This window comes from Poecile atricapillus, chromosome 6, assembly GCF_030490865.1.
Source record: "Poecile atricapillus isolate bPoeAtr1 chromosome 6, bPoeAtr1.hap1, whole genome shotgun sequence".
Lineage (NCBI taxonomy): Eukaryota > Metazoa > Chordata > Aves > Passeriformes > Paridae > Poecile > Poecile atricapillus.
In genome coordinates this window covers 28,819,103-28,839,128 of record NC_081254.1, presented here as the reverse complement: position 1 = coordinate 28,839,128, position 20,026 = coordinate 28,819,103, and the positions used below count along the sequence as shown (strand labels likewise).

At 41.9% G+C, this 20,026-nt stretch overlaps 2 protein-coding genes across 5 annotated transcripts; one reads left to right on the top strand and one right to left on the bottom strand.

Moving 5' to 3' along the window:
* The first annotated feature begins 339 nt into the window (after positions 1–339).
* Positions 340–8,475, top strand: BBIP1 (BBSome interacting protein 1). Of its 3 annotated transcripts, none has more exons than XM_058841150.1 (3): positions 340–474; positions 550–763; positions 8,336–8,475. In XM_058841150.1, exons 1-2 carry the CDS (start codon positions 429–431, stop codon positions 723–725), a joined length of 222 nt encoding a protein of 73 aa, XP_058697133.1. In that variant the 5' UTR covers positions 340–428; the 3' UTR covers positions 726–763; positions 8,336–8,475. The 3 variants fall into 3 exon arrangements, with proteins under 3 accessions (XP_058697133.1, XP_058697132.1, XP_058697131.1); XM_058841149.1 differs by lacking the exon at positions 8,336–8,475 and adding an exon at positions 2,970–3,206; XM_058841148.1 differs by lacking the exon at positions 8,336–8,475 and adding an exon at positions 2,965–3,206.
* PDCD4 (programmed cell death 4) lies at positions 1,376–20,026 on the bottom strand. Of its 2 annotated transcripts, none has more exons than XM_058841147.1 (13): positions 19,877–20,026; positions 16,122–16,269; positions 14,874–14,968; positions 11,292–11,588; positions 10,664–10,758; positions 8,911–9,024; positions 8,381–8,602; positions 8,021–8,118; positions 6,381–6,495; positions 5,392–5,499; positions 4,215–4,325; positions 3,331–3,470; positions 1,376–2,128 (listed from the first exon to the last, which is right to left on the bottom strand). In XM_058841147.1, the coding sequence occupies exons 3-13, from the start codon at positions 14,911–14,913 to the stop codon at positions 2,068–2,070; spliced, it is 1,401 nt and encodes a 466-aa protein (XP_058697130.1). In that variant the 5' UTR covers positions 14,914–14,968; positions 16,122–16,269; positions 19,877–20,026; the 3' UTR covers positions 1,376–2,067. The 2 variants fall into 2 exon arrangements, with proteins under 2 accessions (XP_058697130.1, XP_058697129.1); XM_058841146.1 differs by lacking the exon at positions 19,877–20,026 and adding an exon at positions 17,175–17,508.

Here is a 20,026-nt window from a genome sequence, read left to right as displayed (position 1 = left end):
CTGCTGGACGGTGTCTGTTGGGGATTTTATTTACAAAAACAGAAAATAAGCCATAAAAGCGCCTCAAAGCCCGAGTTCCGCGGCGGGCCCCGGCGGGCGGGCAGGCAGCGGCTCGCCGGGGCCGGGCAGGCCCGCGCAGGTGGGGCGGCTCCGCCCCAGAGCAGAGCGCGGCGCAGCTGAGGCGGGGAGCGGAATCCCGGAATCCCGGGACCGGGAGAGCCCCGGGGGAGCAGCTCCCGCCGCTGCCCCGGCGCAGCGCCACGCCAAGGACTACAGTTCCCAATGCGCATTGGGGCAACCGGAGCCCCGTCGGGCCTACCACTCCCAGCATGCACTGGGGGCACGACTGGGGTGCGTGGGCGTGGCGCCGCGCAGTGCAAGCTGGGAGCTGTAGTTGTCCCCCGCGGCGGTGCCGTGCCGGAGCCGCCATGCCGGAGGGGACGGGAGCGCTCCGGGAGGTGCTGCCCAAGCAAGGTACCGGCGGCGAGCACCGCCCGGCCCTGCCCGCCCAGCCCGCAGCTCGCTCACGGCCCTTTTCTCCCTTTGCAGGGCAGCTGTCGATGGAGGACACGCCCGCCATGGTGCTGTGCAAGCCCAAGATCCTGCCCCTCAAGTCGGTGTCGCTGGAGAAGCTGGAGAAGCTGCAGAAGGCGGCGCTGGAGGCGGCCCAGCCGCCCGAGTCGGCCCCGCCGCCGTCCGCGGGGGCCGCGTCGCCCCGGCAGTAGCGCGGGAGGGTCGTGCCCGGCCGCAGCCGCGATCGGAGGTACCGCTGTGTAACGGGATTAAAGCGTGGCCTGAGCGCAGGCGGTGCTGCCGGGCTGGGCGGGGAGGCCGCGCGTCGGGCGCTGTTGGTGTAGGAGTTGCGCTGGTCGCTGCCCTGGCGATGATCTAAACGCATCTTTAGAGGTACCAGAACCCCTCGGAAAACGGGAGGAGGCGAGTTCCACAAGCCCCTGCTCCAAGCCGGGTTTACCAGACCCGCTCGAGCAGTGCAGCAGTTGGATTGCAGAGCACAGCGTGTTCCAGGCCCTGGATGGCTATTCCCAAAATTTCAGAAATCTTGTGGTGAAACTGAAAAACAAAGGAGAGGCTCTACCGTGCTTCTGTAAGCGAGTCTTCCTTAGACCCGGTCTTGTTCTTGAGCAAGGGCTTGGTGAAGCTCTGCTACAAAGACACATTCCCAGTATCTGTGCCAGCCTAGACGCTCCTACGCAAGGCAGTTGTGTTTTCCAAAACAGATCTGCTAAACACTTACTTACCATGAGCTTAATTATCCTGTGCTCTCCCTCCCGATTGCAATACCAAAGGGTGGCGTTAGATGTACTGCTTAATTTATTCTGCTTAAAATAAATAAAAAGGAGGCAGAAACAAGAGCTTCACAAAAAATATTTTTAATATGTTTTACCAGAACTTTTCACTTTTCCAGTTACATAGAAAAAAAGACAAGTTTGGTACATGGGGGCTGAAACCAACCAGTGTTCTCTCTCCCCTGAAACAGATGAATTTGTCTTGTGACCCAACTGTATATTCTTGGGCTCTTTAAAACAAAGAAACTGCTATTTTTTTTTAAACTCCCAAAGCACAGTATTTCTTTAGCAGCAATGGAAATGGGATCACAGCAGCTTAACTTGACCCTTCTATAATAAAGCTTTGTATAAACCAGTGATTTTATGATGACAGCACTGTCCTGGAAAGAGCAAGCGGCAGTCAGACATCGATGCACACATGGAATGATTAGGTCATAAACATGGCACATACAGAGATAGCTTATTTCAAGGCACCACCACAGCAGAGTGGCCAGTTGTTCTACCATATGCCCAAAGAAAGAACACTTCTTCCTGAAATTTACAAAACTATTAAAAAAAAAAAAAAAAAGAAAACAATTTGTACCCAAAACATGTGCTCTTAAAAAAATACGAACTGTGCTAAGCAACTCCTAAATTTGGTATGTCCTAGATGTGTATACATATATACATACACACACCAGAGGAGCATGCGTGTTGTATATATCGATAGCGAGCTATGTTCCCTTTCAGCTTGTAAGGCTTCAGGAGGCAGTTCTCACATTCAGTAGCTTTCTAGCTTCAGACGACCTCCATCTCCTTCACTCACAAAACGTTTCCTGCCCCTGTAAGAAAGTAGAAAGTATCTTTTCAGTAATTTAGAGTAGCAGTGCTTGTTTTTTCTCACTGAGAAGAATCTTCTCTCTGGTATTGGAAGTCAAATATAAAGTGTGAGTTCAGCAGGGTTAGCAGTGATCACATTGTCACCTCAGCTGCTTAAAAATGCTAGTTTAGAAACCTAGGAATGGTGGGTTTCTACTTAAAATACACAAACCAAAAATGCATCTCAGCACGTAGCTGGTAACCAAAGTATAATCAAGCTTTTGATGCAGTGATGACTCTCAACCCTCCCACACACCCAAACCTACACAACATTTGATACCAACACACAGTTTTAAGTGTAAAGTCCACAAATGGAGATTGGTCTTGATAAAGACGCTAACATCCCAAGATCCAAATTTATCACAAGCTGTCAATATGGTTTAAGAACTCTAGCAAAATATCCAAAATGGAAAAGACCGGTCAAATAAATAGTATTCCAAATGCATAAAACTGAGTAATAGTTTTATCATCCTATTTAAAAATTTACATGTATTCCCCAGAGGAAATGAAACTTATTAACTGTTTTGTGACCAGTAAGGAGGTAAGAGCATACTGATTAGGTACAGTTCACACATCATCATTATTTATGCTATGAGTAACCAAGCCATAACAAACCAAAAGCATTATATGAATCACAGGACAGATATGAGGAATGGGGTGTGCAGCGTTTATCCCATATTAGTGTCCTGTTCCTTTTTATATAAATATTAGGACTGGCTGTCTCATCTTAGAGCTCTACTCAGGCTGTTTGATATGTTTCAACCACTTTTAAAGGATTTTTTTTTTTTCATTTCCCCAGTATAGCTGACAGTTTTCCACTGTTACCTACATGGACCATTGTGACACCTGGATCTTCCAGACTGGTGCTGCACTGATTTCTACCAAGCAAATCAGGAAACCAGAAGAGAGGCAGCCTTTGTCCTCTGGGGAGCACTGAGGGGTGCTGCCTGGGATTCACAGGAGGCTGCCTTTCCCCAAGTATTTCCCAGCCTCAAGGTTTCACATCAGTGCAGATTCTTAATACACGTTTTACCAGTCCAACTGTTTGTCCATCCTCCAGTTTCTACTTCCAGTCAGTACCACTTTGGTCCCAAGATGCTGTTTTCTGTAACCATTGACAGGAATGAAGAGTAGTGCCTTTGCCTATCTACAATGAAACAAGTACCTTGAAGGGCAGAGGTCTCTCAGTGGTTTGGAGATGATGCCAGCCTGAAAGCATTCCTCTACAAAGCGCTCAAGCACAGAATAGGAGTGTGGCACATCCAGGTTAATGTCTGGGATTTCACAGTAAACCCGTTCATAGCCCTGCAGTGTAAGGATTCAAATAATCATCAGGTTATTCTACGATTTTATTACAATATTTTCAAATATCCTTCTGCATTCCAGAGGATTTTTTTTTTTAATATGGTTTCACAAACCTAAACCATTGCAGCTACATGTCAGAAGAGAAATAATATCAGCCCATACCATGGCATTATACAAATATCTGTCTACATAAAAACACAACCTGAACTTTAAACTTCTTCAGAAGTCAGAAATACAGACAGTATGAAATCTGTATGTTAGCCTGCCTGTTACTACATAGGTAGTAATATGGGAAGAAAAATTAGTAAGTCTTCCATGTAAGTGAACAAAATGTGGCCACAAATGACCAACAGAAGTTTATGCAGCAGGGAGACTAGAGACAACCAGAGATGACTTCAACACTTCCCACCAGCAACACAGCTGGGTCAATTTTTATTTAAGTGTTGGTGTGGTCCCCAGTCGGCCCTGGGACAGAATTGCTGTCCTATACTCATCCTGAGAAGTAAAGTCAGGTGATTCCAGCTGTGCAAAATACTGGTGTCTATACTACTCTACTTGACATTGTAATTAGTAGGCCTTTATTGTACTACTTCAGTTACAAAGAACTACCAGACAAAAAGACAAATTTAAAAGATGAAGCAATATTGCAGCATTTTAGATAATTAGTTTTAACCATTTAGCTGCATAAAGGCAGCTGGAAATTTTAGAAGACCTTATGCAAAGTCCTCTAAATGGCATACTTACTCTTTTCATTTGGTCCACAGTAATGACAGATGACTTCCACAGAGTTTTCAATAAATCCAGTATCATTTTAAAGGTCTTTTCTCCAGTTGACTCCAAAACCAGTACAATGGCCTAAAACAAATCATACAAGTGTGTGACTAAAATTAAAACACTGGCTCAGGTACAAGGTGTGTAACCACATGAGGTACAGAAAGGAGTGAATGCTTTGTTATGAATTTTCGGGGGAAAACCCATTTGCTACTTGCAGTCACAATTTCAGTTTAATATTATCATTATTATTAAAAAAGAAAAACTGTTGAACAGTTCTTTGGATAAGATAAAAGGTATGAAAAACCAGAAAGACTAGACAGAGTGAAAAGCATTGCCTTTCTGTCTCTTGTTTCAGCATTACATGGCTATATCCGTATGGCTGCTGCAGTACAGATGGCAATTAATTAATTTCATGAAATTAATTTTGTATCCTGGGGTTTTTATTTTGTATCCATGGGAGTTTCTTATCTGTGATTTTAGAAGGACTCAGAAGCTTAAAATCTACAATACTGCACAACCCCCATCAACTGAAATCATTTTGTAGTTCTATTGTGAAGGAATTTTCTATAACAAGTCAATTTACTGAAAAGGGAATTGTGTAGATTGTGGGTGTTCAGCTTTATTGGTAAACAACCATTTCTCAATTTGGCAGATAAAACACTACAAATGGGAACAGTCTCCCTTATAGACTGGGTCTGAAATATGTAAGCTTTTACAAATGTGTTGGGTGAAACAATCCTACCCTGAAAAAGGAAGCTCTATAACTTAACAAAAACAAGTAACACCCATTAGAATACCCAGATGTCTGAAACTAGAAGGAAATAAACACAAAAACATGCATGGGAGCTTTTTTGTTGCTATTCCTCAGCAGAAAATAAACCGAGATCTTATTTTCAGGATCTTTAAAAAAAATCTAAATTCAACTATTTAACCCACAAAAATTACTTCTGGATCTTCCCAGTCAGCAGCAGCTGACTTGTTGCACAGTGCACACACAAATGAGCACACAAACCATTAACTTTACATGCAACAATTTAGTTGCTCAAATAACAGAACAAGTAACCTAAGCTTCTGATGCCAGTTATATTATTTGCATGCCCACATCAAAATACCAACAATTATTAAAGGGACTCTGATTTCTCCTTACTTCATATACAAGTTCATGGTGAAAATGGGGTACTTCCAGTTCCTGAAGGCAGCGTTCTGCTTCCAATACATCTCCAGAAAGCAAATACTCTTTCAGCAACATATCAATCTATTGAATTTTAAAACAAAACCCCAATACTAATTAGATACAAAATTTAAAAGCTGTCAACTGTTTTGATAATCCACTATCCACCCAGCACCAAGTTAGTTCCTCAAACTTGCTGCCAATGCTTTTATAAATGTATTTAAACTCAGGCATTAATTAAATGGAGATGTTATCAGTAACCCGAAACACAATGCAAGCCAAATACCTATCCACAGTGTTGATACAGAAGCACCAAACCCATTGTTTTATAAGATGTGCATCACCATAAAAGGTGCATATGTGTGTAATTAAGTTTATCCTCTCCCTTGAATACCTTCTATCATCTGTTACACTCCCAACCTAGAAATTATAACATGACCTTTTCCTTTAGACCTGCTTACTTTATAGCATGGATCTCTAAACATTCCTGTTTTTTCCTCGCTCTTTTTTCAGTTATTACTGTGCTTTTGATCAGCAATGCCAAAAAAATAATAGTTCATCTAGTTTAGCCAGTTTCATCTTGGCTTTTAATTACTTCATCACTTTATATTGTGATGTCTTAAAAAGCTGAATACTTACAAGTTTTGCTTAAAGCAAAAAGAAACATACTTGCAATACAGAATGTTGTACTAGCATTCTCCCACCAGTGACAAATACTACAAAATCAACGAAATTATCTACATCGGTTCTACTACTTCATCTAAATAAATTACAAAAAATTATTTTAAAAAATTATAAAAAAATTTTAAAAAATATATAAAAAAAAGGAAGTCCAAACAACAAAACAAAACCAACACTCATGACATAAGACATAATTTTAGTTCAGGATACATGTCTCTCTTCCCTCTACCCCAAAGCAAGCTTAGACCAAGAGCCAGCTGGAGACTGGGGAGTTGTGTCATTACCTCTTTGACCAGGTGTTTCACAGACTGCTGGCCCCCTCCTGCCCCCCAGACGCTGTCGATGCGCTTCCCTCCCTTGCTCATGCTCAGCAGCACCGTCGCTCGGTCCAGTGCAGCTCTAAAGGCAAAGTCAGTACTTAAAACCTGATTACAGAATTTCATTAAATGCATCTGCAACTTCCCCAATGGCCACTTCTCCTCAGACAAAGCTACCAGATCTTTGGGAAGAGATCAGGTTATCAACTCCACAGGGATCATCCAGATCAAAAAACCAGCAAATAAGGTTCCCATGTTATCTTTCTGTCACCCTTACACTCCTGCTCATACCAAGAACAGGTAACAATCCTGTGATGGCAGTAGATTAAATCACCAATGTAGAACCTGAAACACCCTCACTAAAAACAGCTGAATACTTTCTTATGGAGAAACAGATTGTATGCAGACTCCTCCAAGAATGCAGCTTGGCAGGTGGATCTCAAACAAAAAAGGCCTGAGTTGCTGCCACACTCAAGAACAGTTTTTTACTGAAATACTGTTTTCCGTTTGGGTCTGAAGAATTATGAAACCTTTAGAATTTAAACCAAAGAAAACACTTCAGAAGGTAAATAAGTAGTTGGAAAAATAGCACAAGCTAGGGATGCCTGCCAGTTTATTGAAAAAAATAATAAAAAGGGAAGTAAGGTGAAAAAAAAAAGAAGTCTGGGATACAGTGTGTACCATCCGTGTAAAGGAGGAACAGTTCTCCCAGTCCTCATGCTGGGGGCAAGCCAATAACAATAACTCTATTCACCAAGATTTAATGAGCAGGAAAGACTGGCCAAGAAATAACAAAGGCAGCAAAGCATCCCAGATGTGCAGAATGCAAGCTACAATCCTTCACATCACAGGACACATTTATATAAGTGACAGACAATTTTCTCAATTTGAGCCCCCAAATTGAGAAGCTAAGAACTATTCTTCCTTCTGAAAGTGCACAACTATAATAATTGCAAATGCAACTTCTGGAAGAAACGGGAGTTCAGCACCTCCATATGAAGTTTGAAACATACACTTACAGGGGTAAGAAAAATAAAACATGACTCATTATTAAAACATCCCTCTTTGTCAGAGATTGCTCCTTCAGACTTCTCACACTGACATGGAAAACAATTGAACTTCTTGACAAATAGAGCATTACAGAGAAAGTCTCGGAAATCACTGCACAAGCTTCAAACCTTTGTAAGGCAAAACAGTTAATCCCTTGTGTATTTCACAACATATTTACAGCAGCTGTCCTGATGCTATATTTACCCATTAATCACATTAAAGCTTTTTCTGAGACAAACCCTTCTATAACCACTTCTTTCAGCTCATTTTTCACCCTCAAACATAAGCTGGACAGCAAACCTGACAAACTGCACTCAAATGTATTAATACATTTTTTAGTATTTCTCCTCTGACTTGAGTAATTTTGGATGTTGTTGGTTTTGTTGCAGATTTTGTGGTTTTTGTTTTTAATCCATTTGAAATTTAAAAAAAAATAAAAAATAAAGGAAGTTAAAGAATGATTTATGCATGATTTATTCTGAAGCTGTAAATTCCTGATCCTCATCTTTGAGATTTGGAATAGAAACCTGTCTCTATACAGAAAGCAAGGAAATTACCGAGCTTGGACACAATCCACAGTGCCTTTGTAGCCATCTATGTAGGTACTGCTTAGGATCCCATCTCCAACAGCTCTAGCAATGAACTGGCCCACCAACTGCAACAAAACAGAAGCATTTTTAATTAAATGCTGAATTTCAAAGAAGTTCTAACTAGATAATTATAATGTGCTTGGTTTTCAGATTTTATTTAAATGAGCTGTTTCAAAGTGAAAACACAGCCTGGGTAATTGAGAGAGGATTACAGACAGTAAGAAAATCAATAGATATTTTTCAAAACACAGAGTCTATTTCAGTTTATTTGATCTCTTTCAGCCACAGAAAGCTTTTGACTACTGGCATGAAGATTTACAAATATACCTGCGGTGCCCTGGGAGAATCCAACACCAATTCAGGTAGTTCTTTGAGCAGTCTATCAAAGGATTTTTCCACGTCAGTTTTGCTTACTACTGTCCCACAAAGGTCGGAGATAAGCTTAGATGTCATTTCCCTGTGACTAGCCTTCCCCTCTAATGCCAAGGAAACAGCCAGCACTGGCACACTGTATTTCATTTCACCAAGGTTTAAATTCTTCAGCATCTCCTAGATAAGATTTGAAAAACAAAACATTGATATTTCATCATTTTTATTATTTAAATATATAAATAGACCTCAAATAAATATTTATGTGCTTATCCAATTATATATATGCTTCTGCTCACGTAATTAATATAACTGCTTGGGTATTCTTATAGTACATTTCTTGCCAAGTTCTCTATAAACTTATTCATAGCTGGCAATTGCATTACCTGTATGCTACAGCTTTTGCCCCTAAAATGAAGAAATAAAAAGGCACATACCGAAACATATAATAAACATAATACCAAAATATTATAATAAAAATAACATACCGAAACTTCATTAGTATCTCCATGTTCAAAATACTCCTGGATGATTGGTGTTAAAGTTTTTTCAAATGCTCTCTCATCAAGAGGTAAAACTACTGTTTCATAGACACAGTTCTCCTGTTTTGAAAGATAACAAAAGCAGATACTCTTACTATCTTTTCTTGCACTTTATGCAGCACTAATAGCATCAAAATAGTGGGTTTTTAATCCTTAATGCTTTGTTCTTGGTAGTCAATATTCTGCCAAAAAACATTCGACTCTGTCTCTACTGTTAAAGTGTGGACAGTACCAGGCTAATTGTCATACTTCTTCATTTTTTGAATTTACTGTTAGCCAAATTCAACTGAAAGGCTGGATTTACTATTAAACAATGGTGAACACACCAAACTCCGTTCCTAGGATTCAACTGGTACCACAGGAGCAGAGGTCAAGTGCCTCCATACTGAAGGGAGAGAGCAACAGAAGCTCCTGCCCCAGCCCAGCAGAGTTGGCTGTGCCACAGCACTTTCCCCTGCAAGTGGCACTCCTATCCCTGGCAGGAACACTGCCTTGTTCCCTCTGCCTTGGTGACTCTGTGACCAGACAGGTGGTGCCATGCACAGATCACAGAAAAGGCATTTTCAGAATATTTGTGAGCAAAGGTAATTTCTCCTGAGGGGAAGAAAGAGGCAACTGCCTCATGTATCACCTATGCTGCAGAATTCCAGCAGCACCAGCTCCCTGCTCTAATTCAGTTTCCTACTTTGCACCTACAGAAGCAACATTCAGAGCAATACTACAGAGATGAACAAAGACATCTGATCAAAGACATTTTTCAGCCAACGTTTGATGGAAAGAAACTTTTCATGATCAAGAAGTATAGTAGAAATCAAAAAACCTATCCTTCCATCACACCTAAGTTAGACAGAATGTTCATTCTTCATTAAACTTTGTTCTGTGCACTTGTCAGCTCCATTTTTAATGGCTATTTCTGTTAATGTAAAGTGTCAAATTTTAGGGAAAATTGATCCTGGAAGAAGGTTTTGATATTCTCACATACCATTCTTTCAGCAGCTATGGCTACAGCAAACAGCCTCTACTCAAAGGACACCACCATTGTTCTGCTTATGTCATACAGAATGTACTTATGGTCAGTCTTGCAATTATATTGATCTCAGAGACTTTAGCAATCTGTGCTTGTAACCACCATTTCCCTTTCAATGACAGAAAGCCCCTCTGCCCAGTAAGCTTTGCTTTCTTTCCCCTTCCCCCATATGGCTGTAAGATACAATCTTCCATAACATATTCTAAATGTATGTCAACAAAATATCCAAGCTATCAACTTCATGAAGTGTTTACACCAACCAGACAAGACATTGGGTGGGCTGGGAAGACAAAAATCTATAAAGGATACTTGTCCCCACTAAACTCCCAACTTGAGCAAGTCTGTGTTGCATTTTTAACACTGTGTCTGTGTGTAATATGGAACAGTAATGCAACATCCACATCCATGGGAACCAGCAGTGGAGAACACACCCGGGAAAAGGATGCTGCTTACTCAGGCACAGAAAGAGGGCTTGGGGATAAGATTTGTGAATATTACATTGTGACTTCTACACTTCTACACCAGCTGACTTTTTACTAGCCAATAATCTATTCTTGAGCAAAAAAATGAGCACTTCAGTGTAACCAGGCTGATATTCATGTTCACTCACAAGGCCACTGAAATTGATAAAATAAAATATAAACCAACACTGCAAAGAAACTATTTGCATACCTGGTCATCATCATAATTAGGATCCTTAATATCTACTTCTTCAACATCATACACTTGACCTGGTGTTCCCCAAACTCCTTTGCCACCTGCTCCACCTGGCAAAATACGGGACAGTAAGTAAGGACCGCCTGTTCAAAAACAACACCTCTAATTTCAACACATTCTTTCACTTAAAAGTGATCTATCACTGCTTGTGCCCATCTCCTGACTAACAATATATGCAGAAGAGGATGTGTTTGTCTGACAAGTTCCCACTTCCTCAGCCACTTTTCATCACTTTCCAGTAGGACACTAGAAGTAGTATGAGCTGCACAAGAATTACTGGAAGTTGAAACTGTACTTTTGAATACAACAATGATTTAAATTTGCATTAGTAACAGTCCCATGAAGCACCAACAGTTCAGATTTGTGTATTAAGCCTGCTAAGAAAATGTACTTCCCTCGAAGACAGCTGTTGATTGATCACAGACATATTAGATTTGCTGCCACCTACTAAATAACATAAAGGGCCAAATACCTGCACAGAGACTGTGGTTTATGAAAACTATTCCCAGCAGAAAAAAATGTTCCTTGCTTTGATCAAATCTTTATCTTTCTCATTCTACTCTTTTCACTAAGCTACACCAACCTTTCTTTGGTAGACCTCTTCCCTTTCCAGACCGGGATCGCCTGTCCAGGAGTTTCCCCTTTGGGCTTGTTGGTACAACTCCAATCTTCAGTGTCTCTCCATTCTCACTAACAGAGTCTCCTCTCCCAGAATCTCTAGAAGAGTTTTTCCTCAGCCGTCTCTTTGCTTTAGCATTTATTTTGGCTTCAGTAATTGAAGTTGCAGGAATCCAATTTCCATTGATTTCAGTTTTTCGTTCCTCAGACCCACCATTTTCTTCATCACCAGAAAATGGAGCATCATTTAGATTCTCAAGTTCTTAGAAAGAAGACAGAAAAAAAAATATTTTAGTTTTAAACAGTTTCATGTTAGAATACTGAAGCACATTGCATTTAGAAAGGATTATAACATCATATAGAACTCTTGCTTTCAACAGTGTTAAGGCAAAAATGTTGTTTTTAAGATATGTCTACATATTGCAGTAATAAGGAGTTCCTTATTGCCCTGCACAAAATATCCACAAGCTAAACAGATCAGATGTCAAGAGTTGGAAAGCAAATTAATAAAACCATACATAAATACATAAACCACAGAAAACCCCACCCATGTTAAACAAAAACTCTCCGAACTCCTAAGTGCAATAGATCTAAGTGCCTCGTTCTCACTCCACCCACTCTTCTCTTGATTTAGAAACAAATGAAACTGCCAATACAGTAAATTCTGTAGGAACTCACCAATGTTACAAGACTCGTCACCAAAGTGAAATTAACTCCCTAAATCATCAACCAACATTCCCCTTATTCAATTCAAGGAATTTCAAACACAGCTCACTAGCATGCAACAATTTAGGCATAGAAAAATATAAAAACATCACTACTTTTATTTTTTGTTTTTAAAGTTACAGGGAGAAAATTGCTGTTCAATACAAAGCTTGGAGAGCTTGGTAATGAAAACTCCTAGAATACACAATCCTTTGAATCAGTGGGATCTCTCTTCTCCATGGCTTGTCCCTCATTGTAGCTTCTGTCAAGACTGCTTCTAAGCACAACACAATATAATAAGTTTGTTTTGTACCCAACAAAAAACTCTCTCACAACTTAAGGATCTGTAAAGAGCACCAAGAAGTGTAATAACTTCACTGTCTGAGGAAGCTAATGCACACTTAATGTTTAGGTCTAAAGTCTTATTTCACAGAGTTTAGTTGTCCCCCATTTGCACTGTGTGGTTCAGCAGAATGTCTTATTTAGAGCATTATAAATAAAAGCTTTCACAAGCTATTCTTCCTCTTAACTAATCAAGTATAAAAAAAAAAAAGAAAAAGCACCTGAGAACCTATTTACATTCCAGTGAGTACCCTGGGAATCCTTGCAAATTAAAAGACACACACAGACAGAGAACACCCTCAGCTCTCTGTTACACAGCTCTGTTTCTTCAGAACTGAGTAGAGTCCTAAAAACACAACCCACAGCCCCACCAGCAGTAGGGCAATAAGAGGGCACTCAGAAGAAGCTGCTTTTTCAAAACTGCTTTACAGAAAAGCTCACTGCTATAAACCCAGAATATGAAGAGTATTCAAAATTTACATTTGAACTTAGCTAAAGTATTAATTCACCCTTCCAATACCTTCTCCTCAGCAACATGCATTTGGCAATATTTCTCAGAATTATGTTTTTTTCACTTCAAAACAAGTTCATGAAAAATTGTTTTTAAAGCAAAGTGGACTAATAAAATATTGCCAGTCTCCAAGTATTTACCCATATCAAAGCATATCATTAAACTGAGCAAACTTTGATGGAACTGCCTACTTGGTGATCAAAGAAATAACATTTAGATACTGGTGTTCACAGATGTGAATGCTACAGCTGAGCAATAATGCAGCCATTCCAGGCTAAGCTTCATCTTTCCACTCATTACTCCCACAAAAGCATTCCTTTTACGCTTGCAGCAAGCTAAAAAAGAAAAGCATGCATCACATCCAGGAAAAGATTTCTCACAAGCAGCTTTCTCTGTTTGTCTAACATTTTAATGAAACAATGAGAGATTTACATAAAGCTAACAGAGGGGAAAAAAAGAGCAAACCCAAACAGGTTTCCTTCCTCTCATTCCCCAGGAGACCCCATCAGCAACAACCAGCTCCTCTCAGTCAAATGTACTCAAATTCTTCTTCATACTCAGTCTCCCATGAATTTCTCCACTTTAGACCTGAGACCTGGCTGTCCAGAAACTCCATTCTTCAATGACCACTTACTTCTTTCTCAGTTTCCAAAGAAAATGTCCAACAATTAACACAAGCCAGTCCTGACTCTGACAGCTAAGGATTAAAGGCGAGGCTACAGTCCAATATCCTTACACAATCCATATCTCAGGTTCAAGACTAATGGAAATCCTCCACAGGAAACATCTAACCCATAAGAATTAATATTTCTCACTGCACTACTACACTGTTTTTATATAACACTGTCACTTCCAGCTGCAATCTTTCTCCGTAATATAGTAACCAAGTAGCCCTCCACTATTAGTTACCTAGTTAGGAATGAAAAAACAGACTGAACACATATACTATTTTCCAAAAACTTATAAAATAATAAGAACCTATAAAATGGTGCAGATCTTCCTTCCAGCTTCTTATTTTCACATCATATAACATATACATATATAGGCAGTAACAGTCTTCAATCAATTTTAATACTTTGCTTACTATATATTAAGAAGTTATCCAAATTTATCTCATTACCCTGCCATTAAGCATAGCAGGTTCACTTAAAATCTGTGCTTTTATGGGCTACCTTCTATCAATTTAAACTGTCCAAACTCTGTCAACCTAGCTCTCCTTCAGCTTTCCACCTATTATCCAAATATAATTCTAAAATGTTGAGAACCGAAGTTCTCAATTTCTGCATTAACCTAATTCTGCTTGAACATGAGAAACCATATGGAGTATATTGCCACCTCAACTGCATTACCCACCATCTTAAAACATGTACATGTTATTCTGAAAAACATTTTAAATCTCTGTGACATGAAAGAGTCGGTACAGACCATCATAACCTTTGGAAGACACAGAAAACAACATGAATCTATGTTACCCTGACTAAGCATCATAAAATAAATGTGTGATATGGACAAAACATTTCCATTTCATGGCAGTCTCCAACATATACTTCCTAAATTTTTCTCATGCCAGCCCACTCCCAGTCAAGCCCTTCAACATTCATTTCCCCTAATTTTAAGGTAAATTGTTGCACAAAAACAGAATTTGTACTTCTTAAACACACCTACACACTTCACTTCTAAGTTTACTCTTTTCTTCACACCAGCACTACTTGAACCCAGATGACAAGAAGACAAGTGCAACTACTATGCAGTAACTTACAGAAATGCTAACTTCATTATTTTAATACATTTTAAATAAATAAACATAATAGAGCAGGATTCTATTATATGTAATTGAAAGAACTATTCTTTAAGATTTTGATTTTTTTTTAACCAGTATTGTTAAAAAATTATCAGGTGATGCATTTTTTTACAGAGAACACTTCTGGTCAGCTAAGCAATTTTAAGTAAAAAAAAACAAACAACAAAACAACTGCATATATTACTTACCTGTTGGGGTAATATAAATGTGTTCCTTTTCTATTTCCATAGCTGCTTAACAGAGCTGACTGTGAAATGTAGTCTTAATGTTTTCCCTCCAAGGCCTAAACAGAAACAGAAAAGCTTAGAGAACAAAAAACACTAGACTAAAGTAAAATGCAAAGATTTCACTCAAAAAATATAAAAATGGGGGGGCTTAAGCTATAATTAATTATTAGTAACAGCTGAAAATTTCCTGGGAATGTAAATGGTGTAGCAAGAGAGAAGCACCACCTAACACATCTAAGCCTGGATACCTTAGAAGTTGTCAGTTCTGTTGCTTATAAAGGGGACAAAAGCCGTTATTTTAAGGCTAAAAGCCCCATGTACACAGCTTTTTTTAGCTGATAAAAGTCACCTCTATCAACCTAGACTGTCCTGTTCTGCCACTTGGTTATCTGTATGAGTGTACAATATCAATGTTATAATTGCATCCATGAGAGAAACGTTCTTCATGTGAATGATGCTGATAAAATGGTACCAATTTATCGAGTTCAGCCCAGCCCTTAGAAAACAAGCTAATTTTTGATCCCCTCCTCAAGGACATATGCTGTTTTATTGTATGTGTACATATAGCTATCAAGCTTTCACATCTGTGCTTCTGCACTCTTCAAACACTCCTTGCATTCAATCTGCAAGGGATAAAGTTCTCCTCATTTAAACACATCTCTTTTTCTGCTCCTCTTTCTCCCCCTTCCTAGTAACTGCTATTCTCCAAACCATGTCACTGTGAACAGGATGGCATCATCCATCTTTCCTTTATGTACACAAAAAATAAAGCAGTCCCAGAATTCCCTTGTACACTTTTTCACCTGCAAGATTTTTCACAAATCCCTTCATAGGCCTGGGAATATTACCTGAATTTGTGTCTGTCCCATAAGAATTCACTAGCCCTTTTTTCCCATCTCATCCTTTGTTGCCCTGAAAACTGTTCACCGTTTCTTGAGTGCCAAGATTGCGACACTAAACAACTGCATTCCCTTCCCCTTCTCTTCCCTGCTTTTCCCCTTTCAGGCCCACTTGCCTGCCACAGACCCATTAACGGTAAATGATTCATCACAGACCGTTGGCTATAAAGAAACTGGTTTGGGGCACAGCATTCAGCTGTCATGGTCTTGTATTTCCTAATGCCAAACCACACAGTTCCCAGCCTTCTGCAGTAAGAGTCTTCTCTGCCTTACACTTTTTTTTTTTAAATAAACATTTTTCACGAGTTACCTCAAGCAATCATTCAGGAGTTGTCAAGTGTTCCCAGTCACTGTTGGTTGAGATATTTTTCCGTGTGAGTCTCAGTCTAATCTGCACAAACTACCTCGTAAGAACGGTTTTATCTTTCCTAGTGGAATGTTCCATCAGTTGTCCACCTCTTGGGAAAAGACAAAAAAAGGACAAAACCAGTGTGAAATAATTATCACGACTTTAATCATTTGTAATCAAGTTCTAAATTTCGAGTGGAGAAATGTTCTTCCTGAACAGGACCCTAGTTGAAATCCTCTGCCTGGGGCAACATAATAAATAACAACCCAACTTCCAGGTGATGTCATTCTGAGATTCAGTACCCTACTTTGTTTTTATCCAAGCCTTCCAAGTCCCGCTGTCATACTGATCAGGAGACAGGAGATGCGCTCTCATTTTAGCGACGCACCTTCTTACAAACTCAAACCAGCAGACTGCTGGAGCTTCAGGATGCTGGGATTTATCACTGTATCCAAAACCCATCATTTTCTGATTCACAGACTTACATCAGACAGCACTACCGATAAAACTATGGAACACAATTCTCAAAACTGCCTTAAAAACATCAGAATCCATGTTGGAAGAGATAATGCAGGAACAAAATGGACAGAAGCCACTTTAGGCAGAACATAAACGCCATGGAAATTTTTTAGATGAATCAGTGCTACGAACAGTACTTTTATAAAGTAGCTCCTAAGACAAGGGTATTTTTCAAAGCACTGAAATCCAACAATAATACATGCTCGGTGCCCACTACCATTTCTTGCACTTCATCTAAACAGGCAATTCTACCTCAGCAGGCACATTAACCTTTAGAAACAGCACACGTAGCAGGACAAAGCTTCCAAAAGTTATCAAGACCTCCCATAGGCACAAAGCATCCCTAAGTAACTTCCACATAGCATACACTTTTCCCCCCTTCTCCCTAACTTTAGGCGAACACCCCCCATCACCGAAGCTTTGGAGACCTGCCAACACCAGCTGCTGTTCTGCAGCCCCACACACAAAAGCCACGTTAAGATTCGGTACTCCTACCAAACCCGTGCCGCTGGCCGGGACCAACGGCGGCGCAGCGCCGGCGCTGAGGAGCGGGCGGGACTGACGGCTCAGGCCGCGGGACCGAGGGCTACAGGCCGCTGGGAGCGGGGCCGAGGGCTCAGGCCGCCGGGGCCGGGCTGGCGCACAGGCACGGGCCTGGCAGTGGCTGCCGCGGCCCGGGAGCGCCGGCAGCTCCCGGGATGCGCCCGCAGCACCGCCGCTCCCTCAGGGCCGCCGGGCCCCGGCCGAGACCCCCCTCAGCGGCCGCCGCGCGCGCTCCCGCTGCCGGCCGTGCGCGCGCCCCCGCCACCCGGCCCGGCCCCGCCCCCGTGCGCGCGCCCGCCCTTGCCTGGCTGTGTTTTCTGCCCCAGCGACACGGCCACCCGCGGCGCGGCCATTGGCTGGCTGCCGCTCGCCCCGCAGCCAATCGGCGGGCGGGGGCGGACGGGGCTCGGCGCGCGTTCGGCTGGGAGGGAAGGCCGGGGAGGGCGAGACCATCGCGGGCGGATCGGAGGGGCGGGGAGCGGGAAGGAGCCATTGGTGCGGGGAGGGGAGAGGGGCGCAGAGGCGCACCTGACCAGCGCCCTCCATTTCCCTGTGAGACACAGCCCGGGGCGCCCACACCGGGATAGCATCGCCTGAACCCTTCCGTGGAGGGGACAGGTGTGCAGCGACAGCCCCCGGGATGAGGGAGAACGACTCCTCACATCCCGCCCGGGGGTGCTGGGTGTTAGCCCCGGGGCAGCCGCGGAAACGCGGTAGCTGTGCCTGGCTCCTCCTCCACGTGCTGTCCTACTTCTTTAACTAAAAGTCTATTTTTTCCCCCCTTTTCTGAAGCAAAGCCGTCAGAAAAAAATATTGTCTCTCTTCTGTGTGTTTCTCTCTGCTAGCAAGGGGAGCTCAGGCCTTTGGCTGCCCCCCCACGCCAGCCCTTCCCTCAGCGTGGGGACCGGGCTTGGGCAGGGCTGGGAAGCGCCGCAGCTGGCCCGCAGTTGGCAGACGGGATTCCTGCTGCTCAGCCCATCGACGGGGAGAGGTGCTGCAGAGACTTTCTCCCCTGCTGAAACTCTTAACACGCTGCAGGTTTAGGATTGACAGATAAACCGTGCGTGTCCGTCCACAGCCTTCCAAACTTTCCACCTTGTTTTAGTTTACGTTTACCCTGTTTACTCTGTACGAGCTGCCTGAGGGCACACACCTAATTAGAGATGACAGTGTCTTCTCATTGTTATGTGCCTTGCCTCCATTCAGGTCTCTCCTCAAAACTCAGCTCACCCTTTGTTTTCTCTCCCTAATTTGTCACTCCAGAGAGCCCGAGCAATGAGGGAAGCAAAGACATCCCTTCTGCTTTGGTACTCGTGCATTGCAGGATTTTCCAGCTACCAGCAAGAGAAACCTCCTCAGTTAACCAGATTACGACTTGACTCTTGTAGTATTATTGCATGTTTTTCCCGTATAATTCTACTCCAGATTGGTATACTACTGACTGAAATAAGAGCCAAAGTTCCCTTGTGTAAGAGCCTCTGAATTAATTTACTGGCCTGGCTCTGCATGAATCATCCAAAATAGATTTAAGATCTAAAACAACAATTATCTGTTAAAAGAATGTGCCGTACGATTGCCATGTTTTCATGATACTTTCCCCATCAGCCAAGTGACAGAAAGAATACCTTTCTTGCTTACGAAGACACTAAATTTCAGACTTTTTAATGTCAGAACAGTCCAATGTGTTCACACTAGATTTTTTTTTCCACATGTGACCTAGAGGCAGCTTTAAAAGATGTCATTTCCCTATCAATCAAAAAATAGTTCCTAGTTTTCTCTTTGCACCTCTGCTGACTTGTGAGTACCAAGCAAACCACCGCAGTGTCATCAGTGAGATTTGGAAAACAAATGCTATCTGTTAACATTGATTGTGGAATTCAGCTTCCCCTGCAAGGCAGAGTGGGGCTTTAAAGAGATTTTTCAGTAAAGAAAGAGGTGACAGAGAGACTGAAACAGTAGCCAGAACCTGTACAAGAGAAGATGGCACAAAATACCGCATCATACCAATTACACTTTTTAAAGCACCACGGAAAATTGCTAGAGGATTCTCTGCTAAAGTCTAGGACTGGATCACTTCCAAGAGGCCTAAAAGCTGGCTCAGTAGTCAAAAGAAGATAAAAAACCTCCAAACTACCCAGCACACCTCCAGACAAGAAAATTGTGGTTTTTCTTTCTTCTGCTGAATGTCTCTATTAGCAGCTGAGTTATCAATCACTGAAAATCTCATCTGCACATAGTTTCTGATTTCTAAAGCACTGTGACCTGAAAAAGTGCTGATGTGCGTGAAAAATAATTTGTATTCTTCCATTGTATCAACCAGCCTACTAAAAGACATCACCTTTTTCCCTTTCTAATCTCAAACCTGCAATAATTAGAAACCAGCTGATCACATGCTAACCTCTGAGCTGTAGAGACCAACTCGCTCCCTCCTGCCCTCCCTCCCCCAGGCATATTAATAGCAAACACACCACCAAAATCCCCATAAAAACAAAACAGCAAAATTCCTCCTCCCACAGAAAAAAAAAAAAAAAAAAAAAAACCAAAAACAAAACAACCCCAAACTCTTTGGAGTTTCTGGTGGATTTGCAGCTCGAGGCAGCCAGTGAGGGGTGTTCAGCTGGACCCCGCTGCCCGACACCTGCATCCCGGGTTACCTGTGCCGCGCCTCAGCCGCCCGGCCCCTCCTGCGCTTCCACCCCTACAGTCTCCGATCACCTGGAGCAAAATGCTTGCACGGAGGCGAGCAGGTCACTTTCTAGCAGTCTTCCTTCCTTAGAGCCTGCTGGGTTGTTTTCAAACTCTCC